General features: G+C 39.7%; 1 protein-coding gene across 4 annotated transcripts in view; it reads right to left on the bottom strand.

Moving 5' to 3' along the window:
* TMEM245 (transmembrane protein 245) overlaps window positions 1-22,048 on the bottom strand; it is a 96,995-nt gene that overhangs the window by 23,101 nt on the left and 51,846 nt on the right. For all 4 annotated transcript variants that reach the window (XM_046022710.1, XM_046022711.1, XM_046022712.1 and 1 more), the window contains 4 exons: window positions 17,503-17,601; window positions 15,380-15,511; window positions 11,249-11,371; window positions 10,975-11,120 (listed from right to left, as the gene is read on the bottom strand). In XM_046022710.1, the coding sequence (XP_045878666.1) occupies window positions 10,975-11,120; window positions 11,249-11,371; window positions 15,380-15,511; window positions 17,503-17,601 (500 nt within the window). The remainder of the gene's footprint in view (window positions 1-10,974; window positions 11,121-11,248; window positions 11,372-15,379; window positions 15,512-17,502; window positions 17,602-22,048) is intronic.

The following is a 22,048-nucleotide window of genomic DNA, read 5'->3' as shown; positions in this document are numbered from 1 at the left end:
TGGTAGAAACAGCACAGTCTTCCTTCCTCTGCCTCTGGGAATATGACTGTTGATAACGTTCTCCTTAAGGCAACTTTCAAGTAATTCTGTGGATCCTAAATGTATTAGATACTGTTCGCAGTTACTGAACATGTTCATGTAACCCAATGAGAGATGCAAAGGCCATGTTTTCCCTCAGTTGTACTGTTTATGACCTGATACACAAGCTTTCTATAAAACAGAAAGATAAATCCCCTAATAATTAACCAGGAGACAGAACTTTTTTTTAACTCCATCAGATCCCTAGCCATTTTTTCCTCCTTTTTATTGGCTTTACGGAACTATAATTTATAAACAGTATAAAACCCACCTTTAGGTGTATAATTCAGTAAGTTTTGGCAAGCGTATACAGCTGCAGAACCCCTGTGAGAGTCAAGATGTAGAACATCTTTGTCACCCGAAAACGTTTCCTCATGCCCTAGAATAGTCTACCCCTGCCTGAACCCTGATCTCTGACATCTACTAGGTATGCTCTCTATCTCTGTGGTTTTGCCTTTTCCAGAATTTCATATGAACAGAATCATACATCATGTAGCTTTTTAAAAAAACTGTAGTAAAACATACATACTAAGAAATGTGCCATTTAACCATTTTTAACTAGACAGTTCGGTAGTGTCAAGGACGTTCACACTTTCAATACAGCTTCTGCGTTTGGTTTCTTCAACCTACGCCCATATTTTGAGACTTGCTCACATTACCATCAGCCTGTTTCTCTTTAATTGCTGAGTAGTATTCCATTATTTGGATATGCCACGACTGGTTTATCCAATCACCAGCTGATGGCCATTTGGGCTATTTCCGGTTGGGGGCTATTGTGAATGTTGCTCAAAACATTCGAGCACAGGTCTTTGCATGGACATACGCTTTCACTGCTTTTCAGTATGTACCTAGAAATGGAGATGCTGGGTCACGTGATATGTTTTAATTCTGTAAGAAACACTAGCAATTCCTCTGATCTCTTCAATTCAAAGAAAGGGTAGAGTCCATGGACAATCAGTCAGAAGTCATCGCCTGCTCTATTACACCACATCTCTTCAAGGGGAAAGGCTAAATTTCATGCTTCTGGTCTTATAAGGGTGAGTACTGGCAGAAAAAGCAACTCAACCTCATGAAAGCTAAATGGCAACGCATCCAAATGCTCTCCTAACTGACCCAGTGCATGCTGGGTGCCCAACAGACAGTAGTTATTGCCAGAGCTATTATACTTACATTTCCTAAGAACAGTATATTTCATTGATGCTCGGAGGATTCTCATGATGAAGACTCTAGAAAGTTGTAGTACAAAAGCTTAGTGTGTCCAAATTGAGAAGGTCAGTTCAGGAGACACTATCATTTGCTAAGGACCTATGTGGCAGGCTGAATAACAGCCCCACAAAAGTATCCACATCCTAATGCCCAGGCCCTGGAAATGTGTTACCACACCAAATGGGACTTTGCAGATGGGATTAAGCTAAGCACTGTGAGATTAGGAGGATTATCCTAGATTAATGGGGAGGCCCCATGTAACCACAGAAGTCCTTATGAGAAGAAGGTGACTCTGATATAAGGCAGTGGTGATGGAGGCACAAATTGTGAATATATTAAAACCACTGAACTGTAGACTTTAAAATGTTAAAATGGTGAATTTCATTTCAATAAAAACAATTTATAAAAAGAGGGAAGCAGGAGAGTCAGAGTTAGAGGAGACGTGAGGACAAAAGCAGAGGTCAGAGAGAAAGAGACATTTGAAAATGCTGCACTGCTGGCTTTGAACATGGAGCGAGGACCATGAGCCAAGGAATGCAGGCAGCCTCCAGAAACTGGAAAGGTCAAGGAAACAGATTCTCCCTTAAAGCTTCCAGAAAGAACACAGCCCTGTTGACACCCTGTATTTTAGGAGTTCTGACCTCCAGAACTGTCAGATAAAAAAGATCTGTGTGGTTTAAGCCACTAAGCTTATGGCCATGTTACAGCTACAATCAGATACAAATACAACCCACTACGTGCTAAGCACTGAGCTACGTGCTTTGCCTATGTGGTTCCACTGACTGTTTGTTGGATCCCCTCCTTCATCTAGAAAAGAGAGTCTTGGTCAAAGATCAGATAAATCTGTTAAACTGAAAATGCATATGCCCTTTTCTTTAAAAAAGGGGGAAAAAAAAAAAGAAGAGAAGAAAGCTCAAAATGAGCGCAAGGGCCTAGGGGAATGCTGCTGAGCTATTTAGAGTTAAAAGGCAAGAAAACTCTTCTGGATATTGTTGGATCTGGGTACTAGATCACTCTGGTATTTTAACTCCCAGTCAAGGCACCCAACACACTACAGGTCAAGATGTTGGATAAAGATGTATTTTTGGTATTCAGATTCCTATTAAGTATTACTAAGATATTCACCTGCAGGCCAAACATATACCTGATGGTCCTCAAAGTCAAGACATCACCAAGAGAAGCCTGAGGAGCTGTATGACATCTGGTTCTGGTCAGAGCCATCATTCTATAGTGGCTATTTTAGCTGACCACTTCCAAGAGGACTGGGGCTCAGTATTCCCATGCTGAGACAAACTGGGGCCCTTTTCATCCTATCAGAGTGAAATGTTCTGGAAGACAGATAAGAGGTTGGGGGAAAGGAACAACAAGAGACGTGACAAGGCACACACAGTGCCCACAGTGTGTGCACCCACGCCCTACTGGCACAACTCTGTGGAGAGCTCTATGACCCACTGCGGCACCAGGGGGCTGGGCTTTTAGTGAGCTGGGTGCCTAGACAGGGAGCTAGTAGGCCAGACTGAAGCAGTACAGATCCAATAATTTCAAGAGGGTTCTTATTGCCTTTTTACTTAGAAGAATTCAGGCCTTCATTTTGAGTCTTTTTTTGCCTTTGCTTTTTTAAAAAAACTGAACACTCCCAGTTTAAAACAGCCTCTTACTATCTGACCAGAGGTCTCTTTTCTGGATGAATGAGGGACCCAAGAGGAGATCAATGAAATAAAATATGCAAAGCGTGTAACAAACTCAGTGTTTGGTGCCCAGCGGGTGCTCAGCAAATGTCAGGTAGAGGATGGATGAAAGAAGGGACAGGACTGAGGCCATGGGCCCAGAAGTTAGAGACTCCGAGAGCTAATAAATGAGACGAAAGGAGTGGTACTGAGAAAGGCAACAGTCAAGAACGCAGTAATACATGAGAAATGTGAATGAAGGCAAATAGGATGTGGATTCAGCAGCAAGAATATAGAAATCAGAGTCACAAGACCTGAAAGAGCTCTGGTTCTGTCACCAGCTGCTCTGGAATCCCAGTTCTGTCACTGGTTAGTGGCATGATCTTCAAAACTGTAACACTTCCCTGAGTTTCACTTTGCTTCATGGTAAAACAGAGGTAACAGAGACGAGCATTCACTTCCTAATGTTACTATGAAGATTAATGATGCAACTGATGTGATAAGCTTAGTGACTGGTGCACAGAAGGCATGCAATTAAGTTTGTGCTATTAGAGAACTGTGTCATAATTACCAATTAGCATTTTAGTAAGGTTAAAAATAATGCACATAGTAACTTTCTTTTTTTTTCCTTGCAGCTTTTGGAAGTATTCCAATTTTTGCTGTGTGCCAAAGAGACACGGGGTATGGCAAAGCTGGGAGTAGAAGAAGCATACCACAAAGTCTTAGATTAATTATTTTAAATTGTAAGGTACTGATGAAGCTACATGAGCAAAACCCCAAAATACAGTGTATATAATGACTGATCTCTTTGGAACCTAAAATTCAGGGACTGCTAGGAATTGTTCATTCCCATAATCAAATACAACTTTATCTGCTACATAATTAATGGCATGCACAATACAGTTTGAATGGGTTGCCACAAATCACTAGTTTAATCGAAGAGTATTTATTCCTTATAATCATACCAATGATAGATCATTCTCCCATTTCATTCACTCACTGATATCAATCCATTCATCAAAACTTTTTTGGATACTCAAATTCAGTGAGCATTTCCTATCTTGTCATCAAAGAAGCTATGATATACCTCATCAAATCTCTTGCAAAAATCAAAAAAGCTGGCTTGTGGCATTTTCTAAGGGTGGTTACGTTTGATTTGTGCTGCACGAACGCATGGTGTCATTGGAAGTTACGCCTCCCTTTATAACTGTTCACAACCTAGTGATCAAGCATCTACTCTAGAAATTCACAGAAAACTGGCATCAAGCTCAGCAGGCTAATATTCACGTAACACTTAGTTTTCCTCTACTGTCTACTTCAACCCTCTCCTCAATAGTGTATTTGCCTGTGCCCAGTCTTCTGGGACCTTTTTGCAGTGACTTCAAAGATCATTGACACTGTTCTCCAACTATATCTCCAGGCTTTATACTAACACTAGTATAGTGTTCATGTTACACTAACGCCCAGCAATTTAAGAGAATCAAATTCGGAAGACCCTGGATGCCCTTCTCCTCCCCTGTTTTGGTAGCACAGTTATGCTGGTGCAGCCGGTCTGATTTAGCTCCAGGGCTGAGACTGATACTAGCCACAGAGCTGGAAGCTCCCCCTCTTCTAACAAGGCCACATCCTCATTCAGAAACCTTCCACTGTTAAGACAGTCCTACAGACGTTCCCTTGCCCTGTGCTATATGCAGACCCATAAAGGGCAGGGTTCCCCTCCACTGGAAGGCAGGCCCCAGTGCATCCAGTCCAGTCAGGTCCCACCTAAGCATACCTGTGAATAAAAATTCCAAGTTCATTCACAACCGGTTATTGTCTAAGTTCTCCCCTAATAAACACTATTGCGGGTTTATACTATATGGCACTAAAGGTGTGTGTCCGTGGCTTGATTACACAACTGTATGCTTGATGCTTAAACAACATGGGTTTGAACTATGTGGGTCCACCTATGTGGGGATATTTTTCAGTAATGGTATATATTTTCTCTTCCTTATGATCTCTTCTTTACTTTCTTTTCTTTAGTTACTATACCATACGAATACAGTATATAACAAGAATGGCATACAAAGTATGTGTTAACTGTTTATGTTATCAGTAAGGCTTCTGATCAACAGTAGCTATTAGTAGTTAAGTTTCTGGGGAGTTCACAGTCATATGCAAATTTTTGTCAGTGCAGGAGGTTGGTGTCCCCTAACACCCACATTGTTTAGGGGTCAACTATATATCTAACTCCTCTGCACCAGGGGCTTGAACTGGTTTCAAATGCCTTGTTAGGGGCGCCTGGGTGGCTCAGTCGGTTGAGTGTCCGTCTCTTTGATTTTGACTCAGGTCATGATCTTGGGGATCATGGGCTTGAGCCCTGCACTGGGCTTCCCACTCAACACTGAGTCTGCTCGTCCCTCTCCCTCTAATCCTCCCCTGGCCATGCTTTCTCTCTCTCAAATTAATAAATAAATCTTTTTTTTTTGGTATGATTTTATTTATTTGTCAGAGAGAGAGAGAACACACAAGCAGGGGGAGAGGCAGACAGAGGGAGAAGCAGGGCCTCCACTGAGCAAGGAGCCCGATGCAGGACTCGATGCCAGGACCATGGGATCATGACCCAAGCTGAAGGTGTCCCTCAAATTAATAAATAACTCTTAAAAAAAAAAAATGCCTGGGGTAGCTGGGTGGCTCAGTCGGTTAACTATTTGCCTTGGACTCAGGTCACAATCCCGGAGTCCTGGGATCTAGCCCCACACAGGGCTCCCTGCTCAGCAGGGAGTCTGCTTCTCTCTCTGCCCCTCCCCCTGCTTGTGCTCTCTTTAATAAATAAATATATATTTTTTAAAGATTTATTTATTTATTTGACAGACAGAGATTACAAGTAGGCAGAGAGGCAGGCAGGGAGAGAGAGAAGGAAGCAGGCTCCCTGCTGAGCAGAAAGCCCAATCCCAGGACCCTGGGATCATGACCTGAGCCAAAGGCAGAGGCTTTAACCCACTGAGCCACCCAGGCGCCCCGAATAAATAAATATTTTTTAAAAATCTTTTTTAAAAAATGCCTGGTTAGGTTAGGATTTAATGCTTAACCAGCTTTTTCCTTACCCTTTACAAACTGAACTCTAAGATGACACTTAACTCTTTTATAAGCTAGCTCATTTCTGACCAAAAGGGTGTTCTTGTGGGGAGAGATGGCAAAGAAGCTTAAAAAAAGAAAGAAAAAAGGGGGTGTTGTTGTTACTTTTCTAAGTAAGTGAAAAGTGGCCAGACAACCCATGATTTGATCAGATGACCTGGATTAATGGAATGAGATTGAAGCAAGGAGGGGTTTGGGGAGAATGATAAGCCACAGTCAAGAAGCTCTATGCCGTATGAGAACACCAGGCTCCAGACCATAGACAAGCAGACTGCAGGTGTCTAAGGAAGAAGAAAAGAGCCCAAAATCAAATTTCGCCTATTCCCAACACTTCTTTACACTGGTTCTCTCTTTTCTTTCTAAAGATCAGACAAAAAGACTATCAGATTATTATTCCCTCAGGAAACAGCCACGAGCATGACCTTACCAGTGTTCTACGCTCACTGCAATATACTGTCCCTCCGAGAAGGCTAGGTAGTAGACGACAGGGCAGGCCAGCTTCCAGAAACACAGCAGATAAAATTACCAATCGGGTAAAAGTATCCCCCAGCTCTCTTCATTACTACCTAACCTCTCTTGAAAAGTTACTTCTCCTTCCATTTCCTGATTCATCTGCCCCAGAGACCCAGCTCTATGGTGAAATGTACAGAAACCCAGATGACACTGGGTTTCCCCGTTGCAGAGGGGAATGGCCACATGGCACAAGCAGACCTAGCATGCTGCTGAGGAGCACAGAGAGGCTGCTCCTGTGGAAGCTTTCCATCCCCACTGGAAAAAACAGTGAGTCATTGTCACACACTGACGCATACAACAGTGACATCACATTCAATCAACGGAGTCCTTGGCAGTAGAAATATTAATTCAATATTTTTATACATCAATACATGATTTTGTGTCTTTGACAGTGCCCAATGATCATGGATGCTGAGTCTAATGCTAACTAAAAAACTAACAAGGGGCTGTTTCAATCATATAGACAAATAGCAAACATTTGTACCTCCACACTAATTATAAGGCTATTAAAATTAATTTAACAATTTTTAGAGCAGCACAATGGGAAACTAAATACAAGACAAAGTTTCTTAAGGACATTTCCATGGAAACGTGACATAAAGGTCTAAGACTATTAAACTGATCTATAATCGAGTAGTTTAAAAAGGCATTATTTTTATTGAGTGGGTTATTATTTAAGAACTTCAGTTAATTTGACTTTCCCAAGTATGTATAAGAGATTCTTTTTCTCTATTCCACTGTTTGGAGAGCTAGCTCTTCAAATAAACAAAAATATATTTTCTTACAGCTTTAAACTCTTCCTTATACATTTTAATTTAAACAGATGCATATAACCTTAAATTCATGAGAATTTCTTTCCAATGAATATTTAATTTGTTCAAAGTCAAAAATGGAAATACTGATTTACTGAATGAGCGACACTAATTTTTTTTAATCCAAATACTTTTAATTCTCCAGAGTTGGGGGGCAGAGGTGAGAAATACATTCACGTTCCAAAAAAAAAAAGAAAAAGAAGAAAGAGATCTTACAGCACATACATTCTCCCATCCAATTCATAACTAGGACTCCCACCCACCAGCACTGAAAAGCTGTAATCCCACAAGCAAGAGCCATACCCGTGTGCATGCACTCATGTGAAAATATCACACACACTAAATTGCACGGAGGCAGTGACAACATGCAACTTAGTAATGTGCAATATCTCCACCAGAGCAAGCAGAATGGGAGCATCAGGGGAGAAGGGTGTGATGCAAACATTCAGGACACGACATGCTCTCCAGGGACGAGAATGGTTTGGGGATAAGGGATACATGCCATTAACATAAAAATTCATGAAATGAAAACCCAAATGAACACACAAACATATCCAATTTAGAAAAAAACACTTACTTATTCAGAACTGAGAATCGTAACTGAGATTCAAAAATTCAACAGGACGGTGATCATAAAATAGCCACGTATTTCAGAAGGTGAAGCTTCAAGAGCCAAGACACTTTGGCTGCCTGGCCATGCAGTTAACTCCCAATTTAAATTCCACTTTCAACATATTGATGGGTCATATAAAACGAGCCGAATGATTTTTACTTGACCGCAATAGTGACGACGACTAACAGTTGATGTTTATGGAGGCTGATCACAGACTAAATTGCACTCTCAGGACTTTATAATAACATTTTCATAATCACGTGTATAATATTTTTCCTCTTAAAATCTTTGTCCATGAAGAAACATTCCATCTTGAACACAATCTTTCAGAATGAAAAATCTGACAAGCGCTCGAGAACTAGAGCTCATTGTTATCTTACATACATGAGAAGGTTCTTCAGAGATATCTGTGTAAAACCTGTCCATTTTAGGTCTTGAATTTGACCCAGTAAAGAAAAAGACAAAAAGCACCTGGACCACTAAAAATTATCTTGAGTTAAAATCTTTAATTTACATAACTGTGGTTACACAAATGATTCAGACAAGTTATCTGGTCTGTACTGTATTTCTCAGTTTTGACAACTGTTAAGATTATAGTTCTGGTACTAAGGGTTTAGACATTTTCTTATATCAAAAATATGACAAAAATGAATGGTTTTTGATACCAGTATCCTTTGGAACCAAGACATGGCCTACTGCTATAGTGCATAATTAGTGTGTACAGTTCCAAGAAGATAAGGCAAATCTAATTTGTGAAAAGGCACATATGTATTTCCTCTCCCTATAGATGACCATACTCTTTCTAACCTCAAATTTCCTTGATGAGCCAAAGACCTGAATTTCTAGCTGCCAGCCTTACGTGTCCATTTGAACAGTCCCAACACTGCCACAAATTAAACTATAATCTTCTGCCCCAACCAGGTCTTCCTGGAAGAAGGCATCATGGAATACCAGAAGGATATGTGCTTACTTGCTTGCTTTTTAAAAAAATTTTATTTTTAAGTAAACTCTATATTCAACTGTGGGGCTCAAACTCACAATACCAAAATCCAGAGTCACATCTTCCACCAACTGAGCCAGCCAGGTGCCTAGACTATGTCCTTTCAATCAGCTAGACCTAGGTACAAATCACAGCTCTGCTTACCAATTCCAAGCAATCATGACATTAAAGAACTAAGTTTGAAACAAAGGAGCTGGCATATTTGGTATGAAAAGAAAATTGACTGTAATGACAGAGGAACGGTTGACCAATGGTTCACTCTAAGAAAGCAGAACAAAAGAAAATTCAAGAACTGTGATTTGAAAACAGAAAAGCTTTTGTGAGAATAAGAGTTTTGTGAGAATAAGAGTCAGTGTTAATAAAGGTTATTTCAGGAAAAGGAAGTAACTCTCTTGAGGTTCTTAATGGGACAAGATAGATATTTTTCTGTAAGGCTTAGCTTTAGTCACACTGAATAAAGGATTCTGCCAACCTTTGACATGGTTGATTCAATACTTTCAGCCTATTGGGAAAGTAGGTTATTTTTCTTTTTGGTTGAGTTATTTACATAAACTTCTCTGAGTCAGACGGAGGTCATTTAGATAAACTGACATGAATTTATTGCTAAGGTTTTCAACATTTTATTTACTCAATAAAGATGATACCCAATGACCATAAATGCTAAAGCCAACAGGTGTCCTCCCTGAAGACAGATTCACCCTGCAAACTGTTATATTAGATAATAAACTCCAAAACTTGGAATTTTTACATGGATGGCCCCACATGGATACCCAAGAGCACCACAGAGGATAAGGGCATTTTTTAAAATCCTACCTGATGGCCAATAAAGGAAGCAAGATATTGATGAAGACTTTACCCAGGCCTCGCTAATAGGAAAAAGAAAGATAACCCAGCAAATTTTCTAGAAAGAATGTACTTTAGGAACATGCATGCTATTTGAATGTAACTGAGGGTTTTCCAGAGACAAAGTGGTATCCTCAACAGCTGTTAAATGAACACAAATAAGCCAAGATCAGTCAGACAGAATTATCAGGTCAAATCAAGATTTCTCTAAAAGACTAGTTGCAAGCAATGCTATTTCTTAAAAGTAAGTGGAAACATAAATGCCAGCCAAAGATTCACTATTCAAGATAAGTTTAAGACCATTTAGTGAACAACTTACTAGAAAAAGCAGCTTTGATGGATAACATGAGGATTTAATTTGGACAACTATTCGTAAGCAGTAAAAATACAGTAGAATCCTAATGAGCTAAAAGCAATGGGAGACAAGGGTGGGGAAGGAGCTGAGATAGGCCTGGGCTGCAAGGGCCTTTCCCTATCCAAAATGACAAAGATGAAAGGCAAGGTCGGGGGGTTAGCCAATGATTTGGAAAGAGCATATGAAGAAAAAAAGGTAAAGAATATCTCATTCAGAAGCCAAGCCTGCACGACATGACAGAAGTTTCTGGCCAGAACTTGTGAGATACACACATAGCCTGTGACTTGAAAATAACTAGAAACTTTGCATTTTCCAGTGTCCGATCTACCCTTATGCAAAGGGACAGCCTGGCTACAGAGGAAGAGAGGAAAAAACAGAAAGACCATCTGCTGCCCTTCCCTGGGCACAGCTGCAGGGCCTGAGAACAGGAGGGCTCCCAGAGAAGGGAAGGTGTATGTGTGAGACAGAGGGGTTCTCCCCAGCAAGTGACATGATGACAGGAGCTGTAGGTAAAGCAAAAGCCTACAATGGGGTAAAGCTGTAACTCACAGGACTGACAGCAGGAAACTGAAACTGAAACTGAATTTTTTTCCTATCAACACTTGGATTGCTCACATTACTCTCTCAAAAGGAAATAAAAATATCTGAAAAGAACAGGTCCGCCACTGGTTTAGCACCGAATGTTATTTGAAAGGCTCACGACAGAAAACAGGCTTCTCACAGACAGCAGTTTCTGATGGAAAGAAGAAGAGCATACATCTTCTCCCTACCTGATAGCTTCTTCCACAGACTGGCCAATAATATTAGAAGAAGGACCAGGCTGAGATAGTGGTGTCAGGCTTATCACCCACTTCACTGGCTTGTAGTACTCATCGCTGGAACTTAATAGATAAAATAGTGTGGTCAGGAAAATTATCTGCAAAACAAAGGATAGTATCTCCTAAAAAATCACATTTGGAAACTACAGGAAGGAAGCATAAATGGAACCACAACATGCTTTACTGAGGAAGGAGAGATATCACGCACTTATCTACCTGTACATACCAGAGACAGCACGAAATTGAGAAGGGCAGTCCCACTGTAGAAGAGGATGGTCAGGAGCGTCGTGACAGTGGTGAAAAGCAGGCTCACATTCCGGCTCATGACAATCCACAGAGACTCTAAGATCTGATGGAGAGGGAAAGCTAAACATCAGAACGAATCCTCCAGAAAGAAGTTTCTACAGCTCTCTGTTGTGCTTTTACTACAAGCGTGTGAGTATCAGAAACTGAAAATAACTGAGTATTTCTTAAATGAAAAAAAATCATCTGAAAGCATGTGAACCTTGAATAGTAAGGAAAATGGTTAGGAAAATTATGGTGAACCTATCTCCAAATCATATTAGGTAGCCATTAAAGATAGCTCTATTATAACACAGAAAAACATTTTCTGATATACTGCAAAGTTATTTAAAAAGCAGGAAATAACAGGTGGTGGGTAATGGGGAGTGCACGTTTTGCATGGAGCACTGGGTGTTGTGCAAAAAGAATGAATACTGTTACGCTGAAAAAATAAATAAAATGGAAAAAAAAAAAAAGAAATCATTTGGACACACACACAAAAAAAAAAATAAATAAAAAGCAGGAAATAAAAACTTTATATATAGCATGATATATATAACTGTAAAAATGATATTTATAGGAAAAATACCTACAGGAAAATATTCCAGAATGCAACCTGTATAGGATCACAAGTGCAGACCATGAAAATTCTAGTATTTGTCTTATTAGCTGCCTCCCCCCCTTGCCACCTCCAACTTAGATTCACCCACAAACACAAAAGCATCACTTGGATGATTTCACTAAAATCGTAATAAAAGAAATGATCAGATAGGTCAAGGACAGAACTCTGCAGCTGAAAATCTTTCTTCAGATAGACGATGACCCTTATATCAAGACTTAATAGTGTTCACTTAATCCATCACCTGAAAATTCACTAGAACCAGTTATTGAAAGTTACTAATACCTGTTAAATATTACTAAAAGATGTACAATATCTATGGGACGCCTGTATGTTTTCATTTCCTATCGCCTCATGAACTTAAATTCCCTCATAATAACGTCTGTTCCCTGAGACAGAAGCAAAACAGATGATATGACCTTTTGTAAAGAGAGACAAACCAAAGCTCAGAGATTTTTAAAAACTTGCCCAAGGGCCTTGGAGCTAGCAAGTGGAACTAGAGCTGGGACCAGAAATCTAATGTCTGATTTTATTTTGGTGTGCCCTTTCCAAAACAGCAGTTCTGCTTTTTGTCATATGTGCAAATTATACCATCTGTTCTATGAAAAGCCTACCCATTCCTTTCCTATCTCAAATGTACCATTTATAAAGGCATATTTTGTTGTCCCTGGCGTTTCTTGCAAAGCTCAGCTCAGTCTTCATGGAAGAGGTTTTGCAGGCTGGTTTCATTTACAATAACTCCTTACAGAAAATCTTGAAAATGCTTTGCAGTGCCTACAAAAATATGCATGACTGACCATCTGACCTTGTGGGATAAAGAATGAATGAATAACACCACTGATTCCAAAAAACAAATCAACAATGCCCTTACTTGTGATTTTTACATGCATTCTTTTGGGGGCTTCTGTCATTTTGGAATTTTTATCAAAAAAATTTTAAATACTTTCTGGGTCACACTGATAGGAAATACTCTGTGGTGATTCTTAAGAAATTAACTGAATACATTAATTGTAGGCTGCCAGTTCTCCAACAACAATCAAGGAACCTTTCTGTGTGCCCCAGGGGATTAGGCAGAAAGGTTCAGAATGTTAAAGCTATTGTCTATAACAAGTATGAAGGCAGAAATAAAAAATTTGATCAAGGGTTGACATCGACACCTTAAGATTTTTTCTGATGAAATAGGTAGTACTATTAAGAATGTGATTGTTTTATACTCTGTAAGAATGTGTGCTGATAATTTAGATGATGTACAAAAATCAGTGAACCAATATTCTAAATGACCAGTGCATATCACAAAAACATGCAAGAGTAAAACGCCCATTTCTAACAAGACAGATCAATGGACTTTAATATAAGTGCAAAAAAATTTACTGATATGGTTTCAAATTCCACACTGCAACTAACCTTTAAGAAATACCATTTGTTGAGTTTTGGTGTAGTATGAAAGAAGAACCACAATTACCCGAAAAGGCTATTAAAAGACTTTCCTCTTTTCCAACTATATATCCCTATGAGGCTAGATTTTGTTCATATACTTCAATCGAAACAATGTATTCCGACTGACTGAATATAGAAGCAGGTATGAGAATCCAGACATTAAACAGATTTACAAAAAATATAAAAGAAAGCCACCCTTCTCACAAAGTAATTTTTTTGTTTTGGAGATGCCTGGGTGCCTCAGTCAGGTAAGTGTCTGCCTTCGGCTCAGGTCATGATTCTAGGGTCCAGGATTGAGCCCTGCATTAGGCTCGTTGCTCAGTGGGGAGCCTGATTCTCCCTCTGCCTGCTGCTCCCTGCTTGTGCTCTCTCTCTATGACAAATAAATAAATAAAGTCTTTAAAAAAATTATTTTTGGGGGTGCCTGGGTAGCTCAGTGGGTTGAGGCCTCTGCTTTCGGCTCAAGTCGTGATCCCAGGGTCCTGGGATGGAGTCCCGCATCGGGCTCTCTGCTCAGCGGGAAGCCTGCTTCCTCCTCTCTCTGCCTACTTGTGATCTCTGTCTGTCAAATAAATAAATAAAATCCTTAAAAAAAATAAATAAATATCTGAGTGAATACATATATTTAAAAAATTATTTTTTGTTTTAGAAAAAGGTTGCTTTGCAGATATAAGAAATGTGTTACATTAATATGTAATGTTATTTTTAGTGAATTAATATTTTTAAAGTTTCAGTTTTAACTGCTGATACAGTAATAATCAACAGAACCCACAAAAACAAATACTCTGGAATCTTCAGACCAAAAAGTTTCATGGCCATTGGACTAGAGGAAACAGGGAGGGGACTATCAAAACCATAAAGTCTTAGAACTGAAGGACATGAATTTCTAGATTTAATTCCAAACTGTGATAGCTATATTAGGTGCATGGGAGGAAGGACAAGTGTGAGCGCAGGAACGGGGGGGAAGAACCAAAGGAGTTATAAGAAAACCCCAAAAGTGGTGTAAGAGAGCATGGGGAGATTTCAAAATCACATCTTCATCTTCATCTTCCATATCAGGAAGCCAAAATATAATACCAAAATTGTAAAACCAAGAAAGACCAACAGGTTATTTTGGAAATTTAGAGGTAAATACCCAAAGAAAGCTAAGAGAATTGACAGCTGTTTCTAGAAAATGAGACTGAAGTGGGGAAGCACAAAGCAGGTTACTGTTATTTTTTACTAAAAAAATATTTTTGACTCTCCACTATGGTCATCTATTAGTTTGATAAAAATTAAATTTAAAAAAATCTAGCATTGCAGGGCACCGGCTGGCTTGGTTGGTAGAGTGTCTGACTCCCCGACCTCAGGGTTTTGAGTCTGAGCCCTGCTTTGGTGGTAAAGCTTACTTAAAAATAAAAAATAAAAATAAAAATCGAGCATTGCAAACTTCAACTTTTGTTAGTTTGATGAAAGTCATGAGTCTATTCACAAGAAAACTCTCCTCTCCTCTCAGTGAAAAGCCGCATGCCAAGACATGTTTACAAAACATGCTGTGGAACCAAGAGTGTTTCCTTGCCACCTTTGACCCGTTAGCACACAAGGCAGACGTGGGTGGTACGTGTCTGGAGAGTAGGCTGAAGAACATCCAGTCTCTCTAATGTAAAGGGAACCATATCGCCATCTACCAAAGACTCTGCCCACCGAAAGGCCATTCTCTCTCCAAGGTTCCATCCTGGGGATGTTCTAGTCAGCGTAAGAGGATGGGGTACTTGTATCTCAGAATGGGAGTCTACAACACTGCACACATACTTTCTGACTCAGCACTGCTCAGTGACTCTTCAGCCACCAGGGAACTACTCCCCCTGAGGCCTATGGCTTTTGGACGGCTTTCTAGTGCATTTAGAACTCTCAAAATTGTAAATGTCGTGGCATTAAAAACAGGGTAACCAAAGGCCTCTGAGGCTGCGGGGAAAACTGGAAGTTAGAACTTCTATTTTTATTTCTAAGTCCAGTTAAACTAAAAATACTATTTCTTACCGAAAGAAATGTCTCAATGTTCTCGTGAACAAAGGAAGCGATATCCTGCCAGTCCAGGATGTCTCCCAGCCAGCTATTCTGACGACTTATATGCATCTTCTGTCCTTTGTGCCTTCCAGAGTGCGTTACGTTCTACGGAACAAAATGGTTCAGATGTGACATCTCCATCTTCAGCCAAAACAGGAAAAGTATAAATACCCCATTTCGGTTTAGGTCCACTTGGGCACTTTAATAGTTACTCAAGGGTGAAAAATTTTGCGTTATTTAAGAAATCAACTAAGAACTCCACCTAAAGACCTGAACTGTATTTTTCTATTACCTTCTCAGTATCACGTGTTAGCCTAGCTCAAGTGGTCTCTTCCTAAATGCAGCTGTGAACACACTTTATCCCTCAATTTGTACCACTGTACACCAACACAGCATTTACTCTCTTTTTTCTTTTCAGCCCTCTGCCCTTTTTTGGGTCTCCCATTTTGCTTTTTCCCTCCTTTCCTCATCTCCTTTATCAGTCTTCCACACAAGATAAAGACAGCAAGAGGAGAGAACATACAGGACACCTAAAACTAATACAATGTTATATGTCAATTGTATCTCGACAAAACAGGGAAAAATGAAAAAGAAACAAGAATGGGGAGCAAATCGAACTCTATATGGAAGACAATTACACTGACAAGAATGCAGGAATTATTAAATTTGAAAGAGATACGAATAAACAAAGTGACTAGTGAGGTTAACATTTAGAAACCGAAGTAGTTTCTTAATATTTTGTTTGCATTCTGACACTTTTGCTAACAGCACAGTGATATCACTCTTCGTTGTGCAATGAAAACTTCAGGTCCTAGTAAAAGACAAAAAGAAAGGAATACACCTGCCTACTTATAAACCTATGCTTTTAAAACACTGACCTTCCTGAACCATAAAATGAAGCTTTTTAAAGGAGGTGAGGGATAGAAAATGCTGTTTGTAACCAGAAGCCCCAGAGTTAGCAGAGGAAAAAGACACCTTTCCAATCGACCAGTTCTTCAGCAAATAACTACCTACAAATTCTGCAATCAGTTCTAACCTCCACTCTAAAACCCACAAAAACGAACACTGTTCCCTCAATTTGTCCCAGGGGAAAAATAAAAACTGGTCACTGAGCAACAAATTCAAATTTGAAATTGAGCGTTCCTCCCTTCCACCCCAAGTGAAGAGGTTGATCTATACATGCTCCTCTCCTTACTGCCAACCCTGTGAAAATTGACCTCCAACTTGTCCCGTTTTCTACCTCCTTCCCCACTGGACAGTCATCTTCCACAGCCGTGCTCCTGGAGGCCCACAGGCCCTGCCAACCCCATGTACGGCATGACCCCACACAACCAGCTGCTCTCAAAACCAGCATTTTTATGTTTAGTGGAAAATGGTATTATTTTCCATCAGAATTTCTGAAGTAAGGGTATATCAGCATAGGTAACAGGTAAAGGTGATTAAAAATCAAGATCTCCAAACTTTTGGATCTATTTTACCTCCTTAAAAAAAAAAAAAGTCTAGAGCTGTACTATCTCAAACAATAACCACTAATCACATGTGGCTATTAGCACTTAAAATGGAACTAGTTCAAAAACTGGAGAGTCCAAAAACGGCATTCGTATAAAACATACACCAGGTTTCCAAGGCTTGTAAGCAAAAAAACAAAGGATATAAAGTATCTCACTATGATTTTTTTCTATTTGTTTGCATACTGAAATGATAATACATTGGGGGTATGCTGGGTTAAGTGAAATACTAAAATTAATTTCACTTGTTTACTTTTCATTTTTTAAGTGGCCATTAGAAAAATTAACATTATATACAATGGTTTACACGTTGCAGTTCTACACAATGAGATAAGATGCTGTTGATGATAATGAACACAGGATGAAAAACACGACGTCACAGGGACTGCTGGGCCCTGCATGCAGATTAACCATCAGTTCAAGGGGACTTTCAGTGACCTGTTGTAACTTAAGAATTTCAATAAATAACATCCTAATGTTAATATCCACCTAATTAATATCTATCTAGTCAATGAGTCTGTAAAATAAAAAGACTTTTATTTTACAATAAATAAATTGCGACTGAAATCCTCTAATAAAATAACTTACCTTTACAAACCAAGAATGATACAATCTGTCCCAAAGTTCTAGTACTTGCTTTTCAATTACAGCAGTATTGTTGACCTTATCTCCCAGAATTTTATGAAGCTGAAAGAAATACAGATATGATCTGTTTAATATTTCAGACAAAAATCCAGTAAAATTAATTCATGCTGGGTCTTCACATTTGTTCCAAATCAAACTAAAATGCGCCAGATTATTTAATGGCCTCTAACCACCTTATGATCTTTTCTTAAACCCGACTCTTCAATATTCCTAGTGAATTTCCTTGCCTTTCTTGGCTTTTTGCTTCTCTCTATTTTTGGGTCTCTGAAAGGGTTACTTCAGGTTTTTAGAGAATGGTACATATGAAGCCATGATCACTGACTTAGCAAGTCTTATCTGCCCAGAGAAAAGTCTGTTGGATGTGGTTCAAATGTTCATCCATTACACAGAAAGCTCATGTTACATTTATCACCGGTATAAGAATTACCACAGAACTAGGGGCGCCTGGGTGGCTCAGTGGGTTAAGCCTCTTCCTTCGGCTCAGGTAACGATCTCAGGGTCCTGGGATTGAGCCCCACATCGGGATCTCTGCTCAGCAGGGAGCCTGCTCCCCCCACTCTCTGACTGCCTCTCTGCCTACTTGTGATCTCTGTCAAATAAATAAATAAAATCTTAAAAAAAAAATTACCACAGGGGCACCTGGGTGGCTCAGTGGGTTAAAGCCTCTGCCTTCGGCTCAGGTCATGATCTCAGGGTCCTGGGATCAAGCCCCGCATCGGGCTTTCTGCTCCGCGGGGAGCCTGCTTCCTCCTCTCTCTCTGCCTGCCTTTCTGCCTACTTGTGATCTTTGTCCGTCAAGTAAATAAATAAAATCTTTAAAAAAAAAAATTACCACAGAACTTTAAGTAAAATTTTAGGACCACAGCTATAAACACAAATATTTCCTATAGTTCACTGAGAAACATCAGGTCTCAGAGTTATGACTAATGAGACTGGTGGGGTTTCTAGTAATCAAGTACAGTGAGACAAGATAACTTTGAGGATAATTATTCATTATAATACCCCATATTTTTGTTATTAAAACCACAACATAACAGTAAAAAATTTATTTATTTATTTGAGAGAGAGAGAATTTTAAGCAGGCTCCATGCCCCATGCAGTGACTCACACGGGCTCAGTCCCATGACCCTGAGATCATGACTGGAGCCAAAATTAGGAGTTGTATGCTTAACTGCCCGAGCCACCCAGGTGCCTCAAAGACATTTTTTAAAAGATAAATACTAATTTTTAGTCTCACTTTCTTAGCATAACTGTTTCTACTTTTCCATATCCTCTGCAACTTTCTGCCCATTTATAGATATAATTTAGAATTCTTCATCACTAACCTTCATCTTCATTTTTAATGGTTCTATTTTTAGTTCATAAGTTTTTCTTTTTTTTTTAAGATTTTTTTATTTTGAAGTAATCTCTACACCCAACTTGGGGGCTTCAACTCCCAATCCCAAGATCAAGAGTCGCACGCTCTACCAAATAAGCGAGCCAGGCACCCCAGTTCATTAAGTTTTGGTATTATTTTACCTGATCAAGGAAAACAGAGATGATTCCCAATTTTTAATGTCACAAGTAATACTGCATTGAACATCCTTGCACACAACCTTCTAATTACTAATAGTAAGATAAATGTACAAGAATCAAAGGAAAGAGGCACTTTACTAAAGGCTCCTGCTATGCATTGCTGAACTGTCTTCTATAGGGATTGTACCAGTTAATATTTTCCAATATCGTATGAATAAACCAATTCTTCCAAAGCCTTATGGACAGATAAGCTGTTAGGTAATTTAACTGGTGTAAAACTATAGCCAATTATTTTTACTTTTCTTCTTCAGCTACCAGAGTGACCATTCCTCCATGTTGGTTTTCAATGTGTATTTTCTTTTGTGTGTCCTATCCACACCTTTTGCTCTCTTGACACTGTCCTTACAGATATCTGAACCAGTTTTTAGATATATTGGATGCAAAAATATCTGCCCAATATTTTCTTTTATATTTTACTTATTCAAAAACCAAACACAAATGAGTGAATATGATAAAAACCATTTATCTTTGCACAGCATTTTACAATTTACAAATGGCTTTCCCTTACATTATGTGATCTTTACAAAACCCCCAAGAGTTAGGAAGAAAAAAGTTTTTATCACCTTTGTTCTTTCAAGATGAGCAAGCAGATTTAGAAAGGACCCATGACAGACCCAAGGTCAGGCAGCTAACTGGCAGAGGTAGGATTAAAAACTCTAATACTCTTTCAACTACAGTATCTATAACCCATGAACAAAGAACACCTAACACAGCAAACTGCCCAAAATAACTGTAAGTCACAATTACCCTAATTTCCTTTAATTACTTGTAATTTGTCTTTTAAGTATCATGACTGTCAGATACTCACAGACCTCCTACTTCCAACTCTTTCTGTCATTGTCTGCTCAGTTTCTGAGACCCTTCTTTAACCAGAAAAGTCCCCAGTCTAGGCTGCCCGCTTAGTGGTCTTCACTGCAATAAAGCACTAGCTCAAACCCGGATCCCCTTTATCACAGCACGACAGAGAGTGACTCTACAACACCATGACTTTGAAGGCAGGATTCAGCGTCATTTCAAACTTGTGGTGCTGCCAACCACAGACCCAGAACACCATCCTGTTTTAACGTTACAGTACACAGCAGGTAGACAGAAACCTTCTCTATTCATACCTACACATACCCTAAAAACCTCTACCCTTTCTGAGTATGACCTCTTCTCCTAGCTTTATCCCCTTTTATACTTTAGGACCCAATTTTAGCTGGATGAGATCTGAGCTTATTAGAAAAGCTAGCCCTACAGGGGTACCTGGGTGACTCAGGAGGTTAAGCATCCAATTCTTTTTTTTTTTTTTTTCCATTTTATTTATTTTTTCAGCGTAACAGTATTCATTCTTTTTGCACAACACCCAGTGCTCCATGCAAAACGTGCCCTCCCCATTACCCACCACCTGTTCCCCCAACCTCCCACCCCTGACCCTTCAAAACCCTCAGGTTGTTTTTCAGAGTCCATAGTCTCTTATGGTTCGCCTCGCCTCCCCAATGTCCATAGCCCGCTCCCCCTCTCCCAGTCCCACCTCCCCCCAGCAACCCCCAGTTTGTTTTGTGAGATTAAGAGTCATTTATGGTTTGTCTCCCTCCCAATCCCATCTTGTTTCATTTATTCTTCTCCTACCCCCTACCCCCCCATGTTGCTTCTCCATGTCCTCATATCAGGGAGATCATATGATAGTTGTCTTTCTCCAATTGACTTATTTCACTAAGCATGATACGCTCTAGCTCCATCCACGTCGTCACAAATGGCAAGATTTCATTTTTTTTTTGATGGCTGCATAGTATTCCATTGTGTATATATACCACCTCTTCTTTATCCATTCATCTGTTGATGGACATCTAGGTTCTTTCCATAGTCTGGCTATTGTAGACATTGCTGCTATAAACATTCGGGTACACATGCCCCTTTGGATCACTATGTTTGTATCTTTAGGGTAAATACCCAGTAGTGCAATTGCTGGGTCATAGGGTAGTTCTATTTTCAACATTTTGAGGAACCTCCATGCTGTTTTCCAGAGTGGTTGCACCAGCTTGCATTCCCACCAACAGTGGAGGAGGGTTCCCCTTTCTCCACATCCTCGCCAGCATCTGTCATTTCCTGACTTGCTAATTTTAGCCATTCTGACTGGTGTGAGGTGATATCTCATTGTGGTTTTGATTTGTATTTCCCTGTAAGCATCCAATTCTTGATTTTGGCTCCAGTAATGATCTCAGGGTTGTGGGCTCAAGCCCCACACTGGGCTCCCCACTCCAGCAAGGAGCCTGTGTGGGATTCTCTCTCTCCCCCTTGCCTTTTCCCTCTGTCACTCTCCGTCCCTTTTCCCTTCCCCCTCCCAACTCTGAGCTTGCTCTCTCTAAAATTCTAAAATAAATAAGGGAATCAGTATTTCTACATTTCAACTTCTATAATTTCAATGGTTTTTAGGGTTTTTCTTTTTTAAGATTTTATTTATTTATTTGACACAGAGAGAGAGAGAGGGAGAGGGAGCGAGCATAAGCAGGAGGAGTGGGAGGCAGAGGGAGAACCTCCACACTCCTTAGCAACCACTCCCTAATTTCTCTCAATCTCCCCTACCCTTGGAAACCATTACTCTATTCTCTTTTTCTGTAGATATACCTCTTCTGGACATTTCATATAAATGGAATCATACGTATCTAGTCTGACTGCTTCTTTTACTCACCATAATGTTTTCAAGGTTCATCCATATGGCAGAATGTATCAGTGCTTCCTTCCTTTTTATGGCCAAATAATACACCACCATATAGATACATGACATTTTGCTTATCCATTCATCAGTCAATGGATAGCCAATGATTAGTTTTAGATACTATTCCCCTGTCTTCCAAATCAGGATGATGAATACGTTACAACCTTTGTTAGCAAGACCCATCTCTCTTCAACGGCCTTTCCTTTCGAGGCTAGA

Source organism: Meles meles, chromosome 11 (assembly GCF_922984935.1).
Source record: "Meles meles chromosome 11, mMelMel3.1 paternal haplotype, whole genome shotgun sequence".
Lineage (NCBI taxonomy): Eukaryota > Metazoa > Chordata > Mammalia > Carnivora > Mustelidae > Meles > Meles meles.
This window is presented reverse-complemented; position numbering and strand designations above follow the sequence as displayed.